General features: G+C 59.5%; 2 protein-coding genes across 9 annotated transcripts; one reads left to right on the forward strand and one right to left on the reverse strand.

Annotated features, from left to right (window-relative positions):
- The first annotated feature begins 1358 nt into the window (after positions 1–1358).
- Positions 1359–11093, forward strand: FCER2 (Fc fragment of IgE receptor II). Of its 4 annotated transcripts, XM_032883846.1 has the most exons (12): positions 1363–1480; positions 1995–2156; positions 3239–3354; positions 4356–4481; positions 4802–4855; positions 5414–5476; positions 5685–5747; positions 5864–5926; positions 6018–6107; positions 8723–8874; positions 8968–9092; positions 9319–11093. In XM_032883846.1, the coding sequence occupies exons 3-12, from the start codon at positions 3333–3335 to the stop codon at positions 9455–9457; spliced, it is 897 nt and encodes a 298-aa protein (XP_032739737.1). In that variant the 5' UTR covers positions 1363–1480; positions 1995–2156; positions 3239–3332; the 3' UTR covers positions 9458–11093. The 4 variants fall into 4 exon arrangements, with proteins under 4 accessions (XP_032739736.1, XP_032739737.1, XP_032739734.1 ...); XM_032883845.1 differs by lacking the exon at positions 1995–2156 and having other exon boundaries at positions 1359–1480; XM_032883843.1 differs by lacking the exons at positions 1363–1480; positions 1995–2156; positions 3239–3354 and adding an exon at positions 3601–3716 and having other exon boundaries at positions 8390–8874.
- Positions 11094–14606: 3513 nt separating this feature from the next.
- Positions 14607–16830, reverse strand: TRAPPC5 (trafficking protein particle complex 5). 5 transcript variants are annotated; one of them, XM_032883849.1, is made up of 3 exons: positions 16740–16806; positions 15479–15585; positions 14607–15227 (listed from the first exon to the last, which is right to left on the reverse strand). In XM_032883849.1, exon 3 carries the CDS (start codon positions 15210–15212, stop codon positions 14646–14648), a length of 567 nt encoding a protein of 188 aa, XP_032739740.1. In that variant the 5' UTR covers positions 15213–15227; positions 15479–15585; positions 16740–16806; the 3' UTR covers positions 14607–14645. The 5 variants fall into 5 exon arrangements, 3 of the variants coding, with proteins under 3 accessions (XP_032739740.1, XP_032739738.1, XP_032739739.1); XM_032883847.1 differs by lacking the exon at positions 15479–15585 and having other exon boundaries at positions 16740–16830; XM_032883848.1 differs by lacking the exons at positions 15479–15585; positions 16740–16806 and adding an exon at positions 16587–16703.
- Positions 16831–17440: the final 610 nt, after the last annotated feature.

Raw genomic sequence — 17440 nt, forward strand, 5'->3', positions numbered from 1 at the left:
GCCCGTCTCTTCCCAAACCAACCCGCTTCTCTTCATTCCCGCAGCAGCCGCCCCAGACACCTCCTCCAGCACCTGGGCAAGGCGACAGCGCCCCAGTGTCCACACCCCCACCTGGCCCCCATGACAACACCCGGCTCCCCTCCCCACCACAGGCCTCCTGCTGCCTTATGTCTAGCCCCAGGGACGGACCTCTCTGGTACCCACCTGACAATGCTCTTCTCTACTTAAAATGACCATCTTGGGGCGCCTGGGTGGCTCAGTCGCTTAAGCCTCTGCCTTGGGCTCGGGCCATGATCCCAGGGTCCTGGAATGGAGACTAGCATCAGGCTCTCTGCTCAGCAGGAAGCCTGCTTCTCCCTCCCCCTCTGCCTGCCACTCTTCCTGCTTGTGCTTTCTCTCTCTCTCTCTCTCTCTGTCAAACAAATAAATAAAATCTTAAAAAAATAAAATGAAAGGACCCTCCTCTGTCAGTTGGTCAATCATGCAGTGGGTCCGAGTCCCCACGATTAGCCCAGATCAAGGTTGAGAGGGACATTCGGGGGCCCCTGAATGAACAGCGTCCACCAACAGCCATTCAGTCGATAGACACATACGAGGGCTGCCCTTCGGTGCTGAAACGTGGTGTGACAGACGAGGGAGGCATTCCAGCCAGGCTCCTCCCCAGCCTGGCCCTAGCTGGGAAGTGGGACACAGGGGCATGGGCAGGCATCTTCCCATCCAGTGGGGGCTTGGCACGGAATGTTCCCCAAACCAGACCGGGAAGACGTTTAAAGATCAGAGGATACATTTTCTGGAGGACGAGCAAGGTGTGAGGTGTCAGGAAGTCCTCATAAATACAAGGCCAGGTGAACGGTGGTTAGAGATGCAGACTTGGGACCCAGGCTACCTGGGTTCAAATCCCGGCTTTGCCGTTTATGAGCTGTGTGACTTTGGGCAAGTTACCTAACCTCTCTGGGCCCCACATCCTTCAACCCTAAGGCAGCGTGAAGAATGAAAGCATCTGCCTTGAAGAGTGTTTGTGGACATTAAATTGCTCTCCAAGGACACTGGGCAACGTGCACCGGGCACGACTAAACTCAACTTGATAACAAAACCATCGATATTTGACCAAGATGTTCTGTGATCTCATGGATCTTTCTAGTCACTTTGGTTCTGTTCCGACTCTCCCATTTACCTCCCCCCGCGCTCTGGGGATGCGGGCTAGCGTCCCTGAACCTGAGTTTGCTCACCTGAATGATGGAGGGAGCTATTCATAGTCTGGACTTCACCGGGCTGCGAGGAGCCCCCGGGAGGCCATGCGTGTGCTGTGGTTACCCAGGTGGCAAGCCCATAATTAGGTCGGTGAAAATAGAAGCCGTGGGTGGGTCTGCTTTCAGAAGAAACTCTCTCTCCAGGTCAAGCTCCTCACCACGGCCCGCAGCCCCACCGGCCTCTGCAGCCAGCCCCGACGGGCCAGGACAGCGACACGCTCAGAGCTCATGTGAGTGCATGAGACATGTTGAGTGTGTGAGTGTGTGAATGTGTGTGCACATAGGTGATCCTGTGTGTGTCGGGGCTGGCCCTGGGGAGGGGACAAGGAAGGCTCCCTGGAAGAAGCGAGCTCCAGGCTGAGTCTTGAGGGATACTCAGAAGGAGCTCTGCTTGAGGGGAGGGCAGCGAGCGGTGTGGGCGGGATCTCCGGAGGTGCGGGGTCCTGGGCTGGGGAAGGGGAAGCCAGTGCCTGGCATGACAGCAAGGAACCGATGAGTTTGGAGGGTGCGCTGGGGGCCGATCGTAGGGAGCCGTGGAAGGCCAGAAGCAGGGCTGGGAGCTCCGGAGTTAGAGAGAGGGCCTGGCCTCAAGCCTGGTTACCAGCAGACCAGGAGGCCATGTGCCCCACGCCACACACCCCCCACCAGTGGTTGAGTAAATAGGCTCCAGTGTCCCACGTCCTGGGTTCAAGTCCTGCTCCCACCACTGCGTGACATGGACGAGTGACTTTCTTGGTGCCTTAGTTTCCCCAGCAGCCCACCAGTAGGTTAACTGAGCAGCGACTGCGCACCAGGACCTCGCGCACCGCCTCGGTCTTCACCCAGTGGGGTTGGCCCTGTCACCCCTAGTTGACAGACGAGCCAACTAAGTTGCGCATTCAGAGAGAAGCCGGAACTCAGCCCCAGGTCTGTCTGGTGTGGGTTCAGGCAGGCTGGGCGGTGGGATGCTGACACCTCCCACCTCTTCCATGTGGGCGAACGGTCCAGCTGGAGCCGCAGCTAATCGGGTCTGGCCACCACACGCCTCCACTTCCCCAAGTCTCAGAAGAGGGGAAGCAACTTCCCCAGAGTCATACAGCAAGCGAGGCAGCCAGTAACCTCAGACAAGAGGCTTGTCTGACCCCAACCCCACAGTCACTGGCACAGTCTTTAAAGTCAAGAGACTTTTAAAGATTTATCTATTTATTTGAGAGTGAGAGCGCTCACAAGCTGGGGGAGGGGCCGAGGAAGAGATTCCCAAGCAGACTCCCACTGAGTCCAGAGCCCACCTCAGGGGCCGGATCTCACGACCTTGAGATCATGACCTGAGTCGGAACCAAGTGTTGACACCCACCCGGGCGCCCCAAAGTCAAGAGACTCTAAAGATGCCTTGAGCACGTTGGCGGAGGAGGAAGCTGAGGTCTAGTGGCGGAGTTTCTGCGCCTCCCAGCACATGCCTGATAAACATTTAGGATCTGGAGACTCACTGTGTGCGAGCGGCACCTCGCTGAAAGCCTCATGCACGTTATTACCCGTTTGATCCTTCCACGACCTCCTGAGTTGGATGCGATCATCATTCCCATTTTATAGAGGGGAGACTGAGGCTCAGAAAGGTGGGGTCCCAGGCCAAGGTTGCACAGGCAGCAATAGGAACAAGCTGATTTTATTTTTGGGGCTATGGTCAGGCCTTATTGAGAGCAATTTACATATTCATGAGGAGTATCTCACAGCCCTAGGGCATAGGTGTCCTTAACATTGGCTTTTTATGGATGAGGAAGTCGGTTTTGAGGCTCAGTCATTCACCACATTTTTCGAGCACCTGCTGTGTACCCAACGTGTGCCAGACTCTGGGGTGCCTACCTCTGGTGTCAGGCCTGTGACCCGCCATACCAGCTGCATCTCGCAGTTAAATGCAACATTGACTCCTGGCGATGGGCTGAGCACAATCAGCCAATGGTCACTGAGCTGCTCAGGTCTGGAGCCTGACATCTAACCTTCCTGCTCGTTAGAACCCAGCTCCCGGCCAGAGCTATTACCTGTTAAGTTGACTGCTTTGTCCGGTGGTGAGCAGCCCGTCACTGGGAGAATCCAAGCAAGACTGCCATGGAGGAGCACTCATACTCAGGTGAGAGGACTCTCTGGAGCTGACATGGGCAAAACCAAGCAGCTGACCCCCTACCTTTCACCCAAGAGAGGAGAGGGGCTCCAGGGTCTCTCTCTGGGAAGAAGGCCCAGCCAGGGGCCAGGGGTAGGTGAGCCCTGACTGGCCCTCTGGGCCCAGAGCCAGGCAGGAGAGGGAAGCCACAGGCCCCTCCCTTCCCTGACTCAACGGCCTCCAACAACAAAACCGCTCCAGCTAGGGTGCCGGGAGCCCAGTAGGATTGGAAGCCAAGTCGAACAGGGCCTCAGAACAAGGGGAATTCGGCATGATGAATCCTCCCAGCCAGGGTGAGGGGAGGGGCCCCGGACCCACAGTGGGGCCACAAGGTAGGGTCTTGGGTGACTCAGAGATTGGGATGAGTCCCCCGGGGGGGTCCGACATCCAGGGAAAAGGCTGGGAAAGAGCTTGGGTATTGAGGAAGAACTGAACCCTGGTGCCCTGCGTTTGGGCCAGGACCAGGATGAGGGCTGGCTGTCCAAGGGGAAGGAGGGCCCAGATTTCTGGGCATGAGGCTGGAGATCTAGCATGGGCCTGAGGGGGTAACTGAACCCACAAAAGGGAAGAGGACCACGGGTGAGCTCTGGGTGGGGGTCGGCCATCAGAGGAGGGGTCCGTGGAGGAAGGGTCTAGGCTCCTGGTCCTAGGCCTGTCTTCCTGGGAAGTGACCTGGCCCCCAGTCAGGCTTGCTGGCCACTGGGGGGTGGGCAGAAGGAGGGGCAGACATGGGGCTGGACGGAGTCGGAGACACACGGATGCAGAGAGGGACAAAGTCAGGCGTTGGGGTGCTCGCTGGTGGGCACGACAGACAGCAGGCAAGGCGTGCAGAGGAGGTTGGGGCGTCCTCTGAGATCCACTGCCTTCGTGTGGGCTCTGGACAGGCTCCCAGGACTTAGGGGCTCTGGGTGATGGGGAGACAGGCATGGCCAAGCCCAGGCTCAACCCTCTCCCCCTGGCGCTCTCCCCAGACCCAGCAGAGTTCCCAAAGTTTTCCAGAAGGCGGCGATGCTGTGGGCAGAGAGTGCAGCTGGCGCTGTTGGGGCTGGCGACCGTCCTGCTGTGGGCCGGGCTGCTGGCCCTGCTTCTCTTCTGGCGTGAGGACACCCCAGCCCCATGCGGTCTCCCTCTTGTGTTCCCTCCCAGAAGCCCACTTTCCGACCCCAGGGAGCCCAGCACAGCCCTTGGAGTCCAATTTTCCCATCGTGTCTCCTGCCTTGTCCCCACCAGCCTCCTCCCAAGCCCCTTCTGTCCACCCTGGAGAGCTCCCTGCCCTGTCCAGCACCCCTGTCTCCTGCCCTTTCCACACCTGCCACACGTTATGCCCAAGGCCTCCATCCCCAGCTGACAGGTGGGGTGTGCATGGCCGCGGGCATCTAGAAACCCGTCTCCTCCCCTTCTCTTCTCTCCTCCCCAGACTGGGACACCGTGCAGAATCTGAGACAGCTAGAAGTAACCGCTGCTCGGAATGGTATGGAGGGGTCAAGGCGGGGAAAGGGTCTCTTGTCCTGCTTCTGCCACTGACCACTGTGGGCAGTGGGAGAAGGACTGGGCTCCAGCGACCCCCCACCCCGGGAACTGAGGGTCAGCCTGCATTTCCCACTCCCCTGGGAATGAAAACCCGGAGACTCTTGGAGGGGAGTGGGCTCTGAGAAGTGCCTGACGGAGAAGTGCTCTGGAATTGCTCCAGGCCTCGGTTTCCTCACCTGTAAAATGGGCATCACTTCAGGGCTCTCGGGGCAGAAACAAGCTAAGACCTTCGAAGCACTGAGACCATGTCCAGTGAACTTTCGAGAAATACCTGCTGCTTTTATGTTTCATTCTGGACGGGGGTGGGGGGGAAGGTACACGTGTTCATTCTATTCTTGGCTGCATTTTCCTGAGCACTTTTGCCCCAAAAATGAAAAACGAAAATCTTCAGGTCTTGTGACCATGTGAGGGGTCCCCGCACTTGGGGCTGGGGCCGGGGAGCGATTCGGGAATCGGCTTCCTGGCTCCTGAGGGCACACCTTCTCTCCTGCTGCCCCAGTCTCTCAGGTTTCCAAGGACTTGGAAAGACACAACGGTGACCAGATGGCTCAGAAATCCCAGGGTGAGAGCTGGCAGCTTGGGTCTAGGAGGAGGGGAGGGCTGGGGGGAGGGGAAACCTGGATTAACTTGCGGCACCGTGTAGACCACCTGTGAACTCCAAAATGAGCAGGTGACCCTGAAGACACGGGGGCTGGGGGGCAGGGGGGGCTGGGAGACTGGGGAGGACCTGGAGGACTTGCTTACCACTGAGCCCCCTCCCCCGCCACCAGCTGCCCAGGTATCACAGAACATGGAGGAAATCCGAGCTGAACAGAAGAGAATGAAAGCTCAGGGTGAGAAATTGGGGAGGCTGGAGGGGTGTGGGATGTGGGGAGTGCTAAAGCTGGGAGACACCACGAGGCTGGGGGCTCTGGGACTCCCAACCCTGACACCAGCCCACCCCCATCAGACTCTGAGCTCTCCCGGAACCTGGACGGACTTCGTTTGGACCTGAGCAACCTCAAGTCCTTGAGTGAGCCTTGGGAGGTGCTGGGGGGTGGGGGGGACGGAGGGGGGCGTTGCCAGTTCGTCTCTGACCACTGTCCCCCATCCAATCTCCCAAGGCTTGAACGAGAGACACACAGCCCTACGTTCGTTGGAAAGACTCCAGCAGGAGGTGCTGAAGCTGTGGATAGAGCTACATGTGTCCAACGGTGAGTTGGTGTGTCGGTGCGTGCATGGGAACGCATGGGTGAGGTCACGTGTGATAGACGTGTTCACGTGACAACATGGCCGGGTGTGCGCTCATGTGTGTGGCAGGGTCCTTGGGGGACACAGGAGAGTGAGTTTCTTTATGAGTCCAGCTGCTTCCCTCCTCGGACCTGGAGCAGGTGCAGGGGCGGGGGGCGCTCGAACGCTTTTTTCCTCCAGGTAAAAGCATTGTTTGACCATCTCTGGGTTCTCTTGCCTCTCTCTCCTCTGCCTGTTGTGGCTCAGCAGGAGAGTCAGCAGCATGACGCCCTCAGCCACAGCCCCTCCCCGAAGACTGTCTGACCCAGCCAGGGGTGGGGCCAAGGGCGGGCTCACCTTTGCAGCGATGGGGGCGATGCTGGTTGTCATGAGTTGGGGGGCCGTCCCAAGAGGCTGCAGGAAGAGCAGACAGTCAATCAGTGCGCCTTGAACCCGGGTGTTGCTGCCCTGATGTCCTCCCCACCCTCACCCCCTCCCTTGAGTTTTGGTTTTCCACCTCTGGGAAGCCCCAGCTGCCCCAAGTGGCAAAGAAAAGAGGAAGGCTCTGTGCTTGGTATGAAGGAGTTCAGTCCCCTGGGACACTGTGTGGCTGTGGGAATCCCAACAAGAAAAAAGGACCACCGGCTGTGGTCCCTCTGGGGAGGGCTCTGGACCACGTTCTCTCTGATGGAAGATCTTCTAATTCCTCCCCGGTCCCTGGGGAGGCCTGGGGTCTGAGCCCAGCTCCAGGGCTGTCTCTGGGTGACTATGCAACACGCAGCCAGGGCACTTTCCTCGAAGTTTTCTGCCCGCCGGCCCCAAATTCGATTTCTTTCTTTATTTGAGAGAGAGAGAGAGCATGAGCAGGGAGAGGAGCAGAGCGAGAGGGACAAGCAGACTCCTCGCTGAGCACAGAGCCAGATGCGGGGCTCTATCTCACAACCCCGCGGTTATGATACCCAGCAGAAATCAAGAGTCGGACGCCCAATTGACTGAGCCACCCAGGCGCCCCCCATCAAAATTTTCTTCAAGTGCCCAGAGATACTCGCTTCCTGTTTTAAGGTGCCCCACCCCCCGCACCAAGGGCCACATACGGGTCACTGGTTCCTGGTCGGAAACACATCCAGCTTTGTTCCTCATTGAGGTTGTGGACCCCCAGCCGCTTAAAAACTTCCACCAAAGCTATGGGCCCTCTCTGCCCATCATTCCAAGAAAATCTATTTTATTTTCTTTTTTAAAGATTATTTATTTATTTATTGGATAGAGAGAGAATGAGAGAGAGCATGAGAAGGGGGAGGGTCAGAGGGAGAAGCAGACTCCCTGTGGAGCTGGGAGCCCGATATGGGACTCGATCCCGGGACTCCAAGGTCATGACCTGAGCCGAAGGTAGTCGCTTAACCAACTGAACCACCCAGGCGCCCAAGAAAATCTATTTCAAATCAAGAGCGAGTCAACCCAGTAACAGTGGGTTTAACCTCGCACCTGGGAGGGCTGGGTGGTGGTGACAGTGTCTAAGAGTTTCCTCAGGGTGGGGACAAGAGGAGACAGAGACCAAGGTGGCCCACGGTCGAGACCAAGCGGACCCAGCCCTTCAGGAGCCCCCTCCATAAGCTCTCCACGGTGCCTCCAACTAGACAAAAATCATCTCCATTTCCCCAAACATGGCAAGAATCTGATTTTGGGGGTGCTGGTAGCAAGGGTGACCAGGACTATTATTGGAGCCATTAATGGGGACAAATCACAGGGCAAGTGATGCTGGCAATCTTGGCCTCACCACATCGGCATTGGTGTTGGCCGTGGTGGTCGCAGCAGAGAGAGGTTGCTGGCCATCCTGGGCCCCTCTGGTGATGATGGTGGTGACGCAGGTGTCGCAGGCAGGGGTTGGTGATCACTGCCATGGTGTTGGCAGTGGAGGTGCTTCTGACTGTGAAGGGGTTTCTGGTGATGCTTGGTGGCTGAGGGGCCACTGGCCACAGAGCTGGTGACATGGGGATGCTGATGGTGACGGATACGTGGCTGGCTGTGGGCCACTTTGTGGGGGATGGCGCTGGCAGAGGCTGAGGTGTTGCTGGCCAGGACCCCCTTGATGTTGGTGTCCGTGGCGGGCATGCTGCTCCGGTGGGGGTGTGGGAGGGGGGTCTTTGTGGCAATGCTGCAGGCTGTTGAGGTGCTCCTGCCAGGGAGCTGGTCTTGCCCGTCGGCGGCAGAGCCCCGGAGAAGGCAGCCTGCAAGCCTTTGTTAGGCTCTGGGGTGGGTCTGCTTTCAGCCCGGACCCCAGGGGTGACTCCAGGAGAGACGCTGCCACCCACTCTGCCTATCATACCCACCGTGCCGGCCATGGCGCCAGCCACAACACTCACCACAGTGCCAGCCACGACGCCCACCACAGTGCCAGCCACGGCGCCCACCATGGTGCCAGCCACGATGCCCACCACGGTGCCAGCCACAGCGCCCACCACGGTGCCAGCCACGGCATCCACCACAGTGCCTGTCATGGCGACCACCACGGCATCCGCCACGGTGCCCGTCATGGCGCCCGCCACAGCATCCACCACGGTGCCCACCACAGCTGCCCCCCTGAGCCTCTCCTCCACCCCAGGCTCCACCTGTAACACGTGCCCCGAGAAGTGGGTCAGCTTCCAGAGGAAGTGCTACTACTTCGGTGAGGACCCCAAGAGGTGGATCCAGGCCCGGTTTGCGTGCAGCAAACTGCAAGGGCAGCTGGTCAGCATCCACAGCCAAGAGGAGCAGGTGAGCCCGAGCTCATGGGCGGGGGCTGTGGACCCCCACCTCGACCTCTTGCATTGTGGGAGGGACCTGGGCACAACTCCCCGGCACTTCCAGGCCTGTCCTTCTCCCCAGGACTTCCTGGCCAGACATGCCAACAGGAAGGGCACCTGGATTGGCCTTCGGGACCTGGACAGGGAGGGGGAGTTTATATGGATGGACAAGGAACCCCTGAACTATAGGTGAGGAGGGAGAACTTAAGGGGGGCCTCAGGGAGGGGGTGCTTCTCAGCAACGGCCAGCTTGGGGGGCAGGCAGGCCCAGGTGGAGGTGAGGGCCTGTGGGGGGAGGGTATTGCTGGGCTGCAGGGATGGGGGGGTGGGCCCAGACTCTGAGGGATGAGTCTAGACTGAAGGCACTAGGGCTCCTTCCCCACCTCCACCCTCTGACCCTAAGTCTTCTGCTGCAGCAACTGGCGGCCGGGGGAACCCAACAACGGGGGCCAGGGCGAGGACTGTGTGATGATGCAGGGCTCCGGGCAGTGGAATGATGCCTTCTGCGGCAGCCGGCTGGACGGCTGGGTGTGCGACCGGCTGGCCACGTGCTGATCGCCCACCCACCCCCGCGGCCCCCCTGGGGCTCACCGGGACGTGCTCTAAGACCCAGACCCTGACAGTCCCCGGCCCACCTGTCCGGTGCACCCCCTGCGTCGCTTCCCCACCTCAGACACAGGAACAGCCAGGCCCACGGAGAGGCTCTGAGGACCCTCAACTATTTGTGGCTAAGGTCCCGGCCCCATTTTCTCCCATCCAAACAGAAGAAGGCCTGTTGACCCATCCCCGGCTCCTGCCAACTCCCCAGACGGCCTGTCCCTTGCTCCTCAGCTGGCCGTCACCACGTCCCTGTCTTCAAGCGCTCAGAGTACTCGCCTCAGAACTTTCCGGGGAGCAGAGGCGGATGCCTCGGGCTCCTGTGTGCTTCCCCTGTCGGGTCCCCCCACCGTCTGCTGGAGTTAGGAGTAGACCACGTCCCCAGCCCACCCCTGGCCACCCCAGATGTAGCCCCCGTGTCCTAGCCCCCCAGGGAGAAGACCCCTGGCTCAGGCAGCCAGGCTCCCCACCTAGCCCACGTCAGTAAAACGGGGTGAGGACGGCCCCTTCCCAGGGGCCTCGCTGGCTCCGGTCTCCCAATGTGGGAGCTGGGAGTTCCAGAACCCACGGCCTGAGGCCACCTTGGGGTGTACAGAGCAACTGAAATGGCATTTGCACCTCCCCACTTCCCAGCCCCCCGCACCCCCACTCCTACTTCATTACAAGAAGCATTTACTAGACAGGGCTGGAGATGAAGATTCCCGTGTCCAAAGCAGCAGAGAACACCCCTAGAATATTGTAGGGCAGGGCAGGGGAGAGCCTGAGCTTAACCGCCAGCCCGGCCTGCAGGCAGGAGGGCAGGAGTGCACACATGAGATGCAGGATGGGCCTGGTGCGCAGAAGGCACTCGGGAGATGCGGACAGGCCCACAGGTGGCCTGGTCACCTGGTCCAAAGGTGCTGGCCCCACCCCGACGCGGGTTTTGGGAGGCGTACATGGCACCAGCCCCAGGTCTGGCCAGGTCAGTCCCTGCACCCGAGGCTGAGGAGGGAGGCAGGCCAGGACCCCGGGACACCCTGTGTTACACTCCCCGCCCGCTCACCTGACCCCCAACTCCTGGCCTAGAACAGGAAGAACCAGACTGCTCCTGGGATTCTCGGGCCCCCTAGAGGGGAATCCATGAGGAGAGGCCCGCGCTGGACCACCTGGGACCTGGCAGTCGAGGGCCAGGCCGAAGGGGTTGGGGAGGGCACTAGGGTGGCCTTCCGGGGGGTCCTGGGGCCAGGAAGGGGCAGGGGTAGAGCTAGGCCTAGGTTACCTGTTGTCTACCCACTGCTCACCCGATTTCTGCCTCCTCCAGACGCCCCCTTGGAACTCCAGGCTAGTGTATAACTGCCTACCTGAGCTCTCCGAAGGGGACTCCCAGCCCCTCTGCCACTCAGGCCAACGATGAGGTCACACTCGGCACCTGTCACCCTCACTGCTCCCTCCGAATCCTCAGGGAAAGCCATGTGCAGAATCTGCCCTCTTCCCACCACCTCCAGCAACCGCTTTGGTGGGCCCCCATCCTAGCTTGCCTCAATCTCCTTCTTCACTGCCTCACACCTTCCAGAAGTTTCCTTCTGGATCTGAGGGGGGAAAAAAGAAAAGAAAAAAAAAATCAAAGTCTTAACAGGGTGCTTTGCAATTGCAGAATCCCTGCAACTTGCCTGGTCTCCCCAGCTTCTCCTCCGCTCTCGCCTTCCCCAACCCCAGCACCTGCACCAGCCTCCTCACTGGCACTTACACATGGAGGCTCGCTCCTGCCTCAGGGCCTTTGCACATGTCTCCTGCCCCACTTACTCCTCAGTGGGGGCCATCTTGCATTCCCCCCTCCCTCCCATTTAAAATGACACCCCTGACTCCAGACCGCTTGTATCTCACCCTACTTTCTCACTACACTCTTCCCCTTCCAAGAAAATGTGTCATTCACTGATAGGTGTGTTCTTACTGCCCCCCAACCCCACCGGCCTCCCACCCCAGGCTTGACTGTGACCTTCAGGAGAGCAGGAGCTTTTGTTTTGTTCTCAGTTGTGATCCCAGCACCTGACCCATAGTAAGTGTTCAATAAATATGTCAAAAAGATGAATGTGGGTCCATAGGCAAATGATCTCTTCTCTCAGTACACACTACGTGGTCTATTAAATGAGGGGAGGTACCACGCCTGCCTGGTTCACCAAGGGCTGCCGCTGGGTTCCTCTTCCTTGCCCCTCCCTACCCAGTCTCGGCTTCAGTAGACACTGTATTTGCAGCCTCAAGCATCCTGTCGGAGATGCTGTAATGGGAAACTTGCCAGATCTGTTCTTATGAGTGCCCCACCCCCACTCCTACAGATCATTCCACACCTCCCTTGCCCGAAAGTCCGTACTCACCCTCAGCAGGGAGAAAGACCCTGGGCCCCCTCCCAGCCTACCAGCTCTCCAGCTTCCCTCCCTAGGGAACAGCCCCTCTCTTCTGCTCCCACCCTCTCTCTTTCTCTCTGGCATGCTTCACTGTTGGGTCTCTGGGTAGAGCCGGCTGGCCGGTTCCTGCCTCCTGTCCTTTGTTTCTGCGATCTGCCCCCCCACCCAGCAGGCCCTAGAAGCCACTCTCCGGGGGCTCTGGGGGACACCTCAGGCTACTAAACCCAAGGGCTCTGCAGTTCCCCCTGGCTTCCCAGCTCCCCCAGCTCACTCCTCCAATCCTATGGGCTTCCCTGCGACTTCCCTCCCTGCATGGAGGCTTAGACCACCCTCCTGGACTCCCCATCTTGGATCCTGGTCGGCCTCCTAGAAACTGCCCCCTCCCCAAATTCAGACTGGCGCCCTGATCACCCCCTCCCCCAGCTCCCTCAGGGGCCCCTCCACTTGCCCAGCCAACAGCTATTTCCTGCCCATGACCGTCACCAGGGCTACACATGGTAGGTGCTTGATAGTTCCATCCAGGCTGTGAATGCCCCTGTCCTTTGCTGGGGGCGGAGGCCTACCCCACCCCTCGCTGGAGGAACTGGACCCATCCCATGGTCAGACTCGGCACCCGGGCTCTCCCCACCTCATGCCGACCTCCACTGTGCACCCCCAAAAGCAACTGAGAGCTGCATCCACCCCACCCCTAAACCCTCAATGAGGGGACCCAGCCGACAGCCCCGAAGTTCTCTTTCACGACAGACTTGTTCAAGTCTGCAAGGAGGGGAAGGAAGGAAGGGAAATTTGAAGACACCCCCCCCGCCCCCACAAAAAAAGATCTGGCAGGATTTACCTTGGGGAGGAGAAGTGATCAGGAACTCAGGGAGGGTGGTGAGCCAAAGGGAAAGGAGCGGCTGCCTTAAGTGTCAGATTTTACTTTTTAAACAAGAACACACAAGAGGGTCTTGGGATCGAGCCCCGCATCATGCTCCCTGCTCGGTTGGGAGTCTGCTTCTCCCTCTGCCTCTGCCTGCCACTTTGCCTGCTTGTGCTCTCTCCCTTTCTGTGACAAATAAATAAAATCTTTTTTTTTAAGATTTTATTTATTTATTTGATAGACAGAGACAAGTAGGCAGAGAGAGAGGAGAAAGCAGGCTCCCCGCTGAGCAGAGAGCCCCATGCAGGGCTCCATCCCAGGACCCTGGGATCATGTCCTGAGCTGAAGGCAGAGGCTTTAACCCACTGAGCCACCCAGGCACCCCAAATAAAATCTTAAAAAAAAAAAAAAAAAAACTTGAAAAAGAAACGCACGAGAACGCCTGGCCGGCTGGGTCAGTAGAGCACGCAGACTCTTGATCTTGACCAGAGTTGTTCAGTTTGAGTCTCCTGTTGAGTGAGGACTTAAAAATAAAATCTTTAAAAATAAAATAAAGGGACACCTGGGTGGCTCAGTCATCTAAGCCTCTGTTTTCGGTTCAGGTCATTACCCCAGGACCCCGGTATCGAGTCCCGCATCAGGCTCCCTGCTTGAGAAACCTGCCTCTCCCTCTCCCTGTCTGCCACCCCCTCCCCCTGCTTACGCACTCTCCCACTCTGTCAAATAAACAAAATCTTTCAAATAAAAATAAAATAAGGGCGCCTGGGTGACTTGGTTGGTTAAGTGACTGCCTTCGGCTCAGGTCATGATCTCTGGGTCCTGAGACCAAGACCTACATCAGGCTCCTTGCTCAGTGGGGAGTCTGCTTCTCCCTCTCTCAAATAAAATCTTTAAAAAAAAAAATGAACAAGGAACATAAATGTGTTCATTGATCATCGATATTAACTTCAAACTATCGTAGGCACCGAGATGATTCCGAAGTGAGCCCACCCACTTCCCCAGGTCTCTAGAGTTCTCCAAGTGCGGCCCTTGGAGCATCAGCAGTTCTTGGGGACTTGTTAGAAATGCAAATCCTAGGATGCTTGGGTGGCTCAGTTGGTTAAGCTGCTGCCTTCGGCTCAGGCCACGATCCCAGGGTCCTGGGATCGAGTCGCCCATTGGGCTCCTTGCTCCGCAGGGAGCCTGCTTCCCTCTCGGCCTCTGCCTGCTTGTGTGTGCTCATGCGCGCGCGCTCTCTCTCTGACAAATAAATAAATAAAATCTTTTAAGAAAGAAAAGAAAAAGAAATGCAAATCCTCAGCCGGCCCAGCTCTGCAGAATTTTGAAACTCCAGGGGTGGGGTCCGGGCACCCCCAATGCACCACACTGTGTGTGCTAGGGCACTGCTTCTCAAAATAAGGTACACAGATATCCCCCGGGGAACTTGCTAAGACACAGACTCGCAGTGGCAGACTGAGGGTCTGCGTGCTGACCAGCCCCCAGGAGACCCCGCTGCTGCGCGCCGCGGACCGCACTTTGAGCAAGGGTGTAAAGCCGGCGTCAGCCACCTCTCTGCCTACTCCCTGTGTGTGCTTCCTAGGCAAACAGCCGTACCCCATCCTTGACCTACTGCTGTCTACACCACAGGGTAGCTGGACAGAGAGTAGCAGCGTTCTCCCATCTCTAGTCACGGGGGAACTCCTGCAGACTCAAGTCTACGCCTACCCCGGGCCTCCCCCAGGCCCGGCTGGGTGGGACGCGGCCCACCTCCACCCCTCCACTGTACTATAAACGTGTGGGTCTTGGCCTCCCTCCCCAGCCGGAGGCAGGCACCGGCGTCAAGGTGTCGGGTGGACGTGTGAGGCCCCCACACAAGACACAAGACACGTTTGGGAAGGAGGCTCTGCCTTCTTTATCTCCCGTGGGGTCAGCGGCCCTCCAGGGCCCGGTCTCGGGCTATGACCGCCTCCTCGAACTTGATCATGAGCGTGGTGCCCTTGTGCCAGTGTGCCGTGACCTTGGCGGGAAAGCCGCTGTGCGTGAGCACCGCCTCCACGATGCCCGCCGTGAAGCTGGCACAGTTGAGAGTGCTGTTCTCCTTGGGTACCGAGATGTAGGTGTTGACGAGCGGCTCCCGCTCGATGATGTAGAAGGTGCGGGCGTCGTCGTTGGCCTGCTCCAGCTTGTCGGCCTCCTTGCCAAACAGCGCCTTCCACACCGCACCCTTGACGAACAGCAGAGCGCCCAGCACCTTGGTCTCACGCCGGGCACCCTTCTCTCGAGCCACCAGCGCATCCAGAACGCGGGCGCCCACCTGGCGGCCCAGGGCAGCCAGGCGCGCCTGCAGCTCGGCTACAGAGAAGACCCGGCTCTGGCAGTGCTGCACCAGCTCGGAGAAGAGCAGCGCAAAGGCACTCAGGCTCACCTCCGTGCGGGGCCGCACCAGGGCGCGCTCTAGCAGCGCCGACTTCCCTCGCGTGAAGCGTGCCTCCATGCTGCCGCCGCCGCCGCCCTGCTGGGACACAAGGAAACACGGGTCGGGGGAGGGAGGGAGCACCCTTTTTGTGTGCTCCAGTGCCGGCGTCCCGTGTAGGAAAAGAAGAGAGGAAGAAAAGGGGGCACCCACCTGCACATAAAGCACGCCTCCCCCAGTGACGGGAAATGGGGAAAGTAGCAGGTTTACACCTTTAGCAAAGAAAGGGTTTCGTGGTGGGAGGACACAAGAGGGAGACCACAGGGGTGACCGGACACCATCCCCACCTTCGAGTTCCAGGTGATTGCTCCTACATGAAAAGCACCTTCCTGTCCCCCTCTGCCACCTGTGGGAGCAGCTAGAGACCTAGTGCATGGGGGAGGGGGCGTCAGACCTAGGGCAAGGAGAGGACAAGGATGGGGGAGCCGTCAGAAGTCTTGGGCACTGTCCCCCACAAGCCTCCAGCAGCCACAGGGCTGACTTCCTGCAGATGAAGAGAACTTGCCCGCCTCTCCCCTGCGGAAGGCCAAAGAAACCAGAGAGGGGGTAGGGTGTGTCAAGACCAACAGCCAAGAGGGTTTGGGGTTTCAGGGACTGACAGAGGAGTACACGGGACAAGCCAGGAGGAAAGGGCTCTGACAGCGGTCGTCTGGCATGCACGAAGCACGCCTCCTTGAAGATGCGGGTGGGCCTTCGTTTGTAAGGAAGACTGGAGGCGGCCGCAGAGAAGGCGTTGGGAACCCCTCCACCTCCGTGCCCTCCAGAACGGTAGCGGGACAGTGGGAGACAAGGTGGAGGGAGACCCGGGCTCCGGGGGAGCCAGGAGGGGGCGCTGTGGTCCTCCCATCCTAGTGCACCAAGCCAGGGGTCCGCGGAAGAGACCCGGAAGGGGCTACTGGAGAAAACCCGGAGGGGGCACCGAGACCTCCACGACGCTGACCTGCGGTGAGGGTGTAGGAGTAGGAGCGGATGGGAGGACTCCAAGGGCGCTGAGACACCCTCTCCCGCCCCCCCGACCCTCGCCCACTCTTGCGTGAAGCCGCTGCCCAGGGTGGGGTCGGGAGGAGCTGAGAACCCGGTTCCCACTGCGCAGGAGGGGGCCAGAGGGGTCTGGGGATGATGGGATTGTCCTCAACGAGGTCCGCGCGGGGAATGGGAAGACAAGAGCGGCGGGGGCGAGGGGGGGACTCCAGGGCTCCAAGACGTCCCCAGGTGCGCATCCCTCTACACCCGGAGGGCCCAGCGCGAGAGATGGGAGGGGAGTGTTGGCACCCGCCCCCCTCACCAGGCCACGATGGGAGCCGGTAAGCTAAGCCGCGGAAAGGTCGGATCCCGAGACCCCCGCGCCAGCGTGGACCGGGCAGAGGGGCCGGGGAGGGACCCACAGGGACGCACCCTCCTCACGGACCCTTTGCGTGCGCCGAAGCGGACGGACCGGGGATTGCGGACGCCGGGAACGTCGCCCAGGATCCCCAGGCGCGCGGGAGGCTGGGGGTCCCGGAGCGGGCCAGGCCCCGCGCAGGTAGTGGTCGCGGGCGGGGGTCTTACCAGCGAACTGCGGCCGTCGGTTTGGCCGAGTTGCTTTACGGCGCCGTAAAAGGCCTTGAGTGCGCAGGCGCTGAGACCGGGACGGGCTCGTGGGCGGGGCGCGCGCGCTGGCGGAGATTCCAGAGCGCGGCCGCCAGGGGGCGCGCGTGTCAGGGGCGTCCGCCTGGGACTCCTGGGCGTCCGCCGAGAGGTGTTGGCCCGGAGGTCAGGGGCGGGGCTGGCTTGGGTTGGCCAACTCCTAGACCAACAGGAGCGGGATGTCTGTCTCAGGGCACATATGTCTGTCTCAGGGCACATATGTCTATTTGTCCTAGAGGCTCCACTACGCCTTGGACACGCAATCCGTGCATTTACTCGGGTACATGTTCTCTTAAGGGACATACATCCAGGAGCCGGGGGCATTGTGCACTTAGGGACGTCTGCACTCAGGGCTGCACGCTCGGTGGGAACGTAGTTCCACCCGAGGATACCTGCTTAAGGGCTCGGATATACCTGTGGGCCCACCTACACTTAGGGAGACACTGTCTATCTCAGACACACAGCCTCCCGCAGGGAGACTAGGTTACCCCCTGGGTACATGTTCATGGACACAGACGATGCACTCAGGGCATTCATTCCCGCACAATCTCGTGCCCCAGGGCTCCTGGGATCACGTCCGCATGCTCACTGTGTGCCTTTCACCACCCCTCAACATTTGCCAG

This window comes from Lontra canadensis, unplaced genomic scaffold (genome assembly GCF_010015895.1).
Source record: "Lontra canadensis isolate GAN:19392208 unplaced genomic scaffold, GSC_riverotter_1.0 scaffold88, whole genome shotgun sequence".
Taxonomy (NCBI): Eukaryota; Metazoa; Chordata; class Mammalia; order Carnivora; family Mustelidae; genus Lontra; species Lontra canadensis.

What these genes read in the sequence shown, in the direction of transcription:
- FCER2 (XM_032883843.1), top strand. Translation starts at nt 3,656, where the DNA reads ATGATGAATCCTCCCAGCCAGGGTGAGGGGAGGGGCCCCGGACCCACA. An exon ending in AGTAACCGCTGCTCGGAATG is followed by an intron (nt 4,856 to 5,413) that starts GTATGGAGGGGT and finishes CTGCTGCCCCAG; the next exon opens with TCTCTCAGGTTTCCAAGGAC. An exon ending in GAAGAGAATGAAAGCTCAGG is followed by an intron (nt 5,748 to 5,863) that starts GTGAGAAATTGG and finishes CACCCCCATCAG; the next exon opens with ACTCTGAGCTCTCCCGGAAC.
- TRAPPC5 (XM_032883847.1), bottom strand. Translation starts at nt 15,212, where the DNA reads ATGGAGGCACGCTTCACGCGAGGGAAGTCGGCGCTGCTAGAGCGCGCC.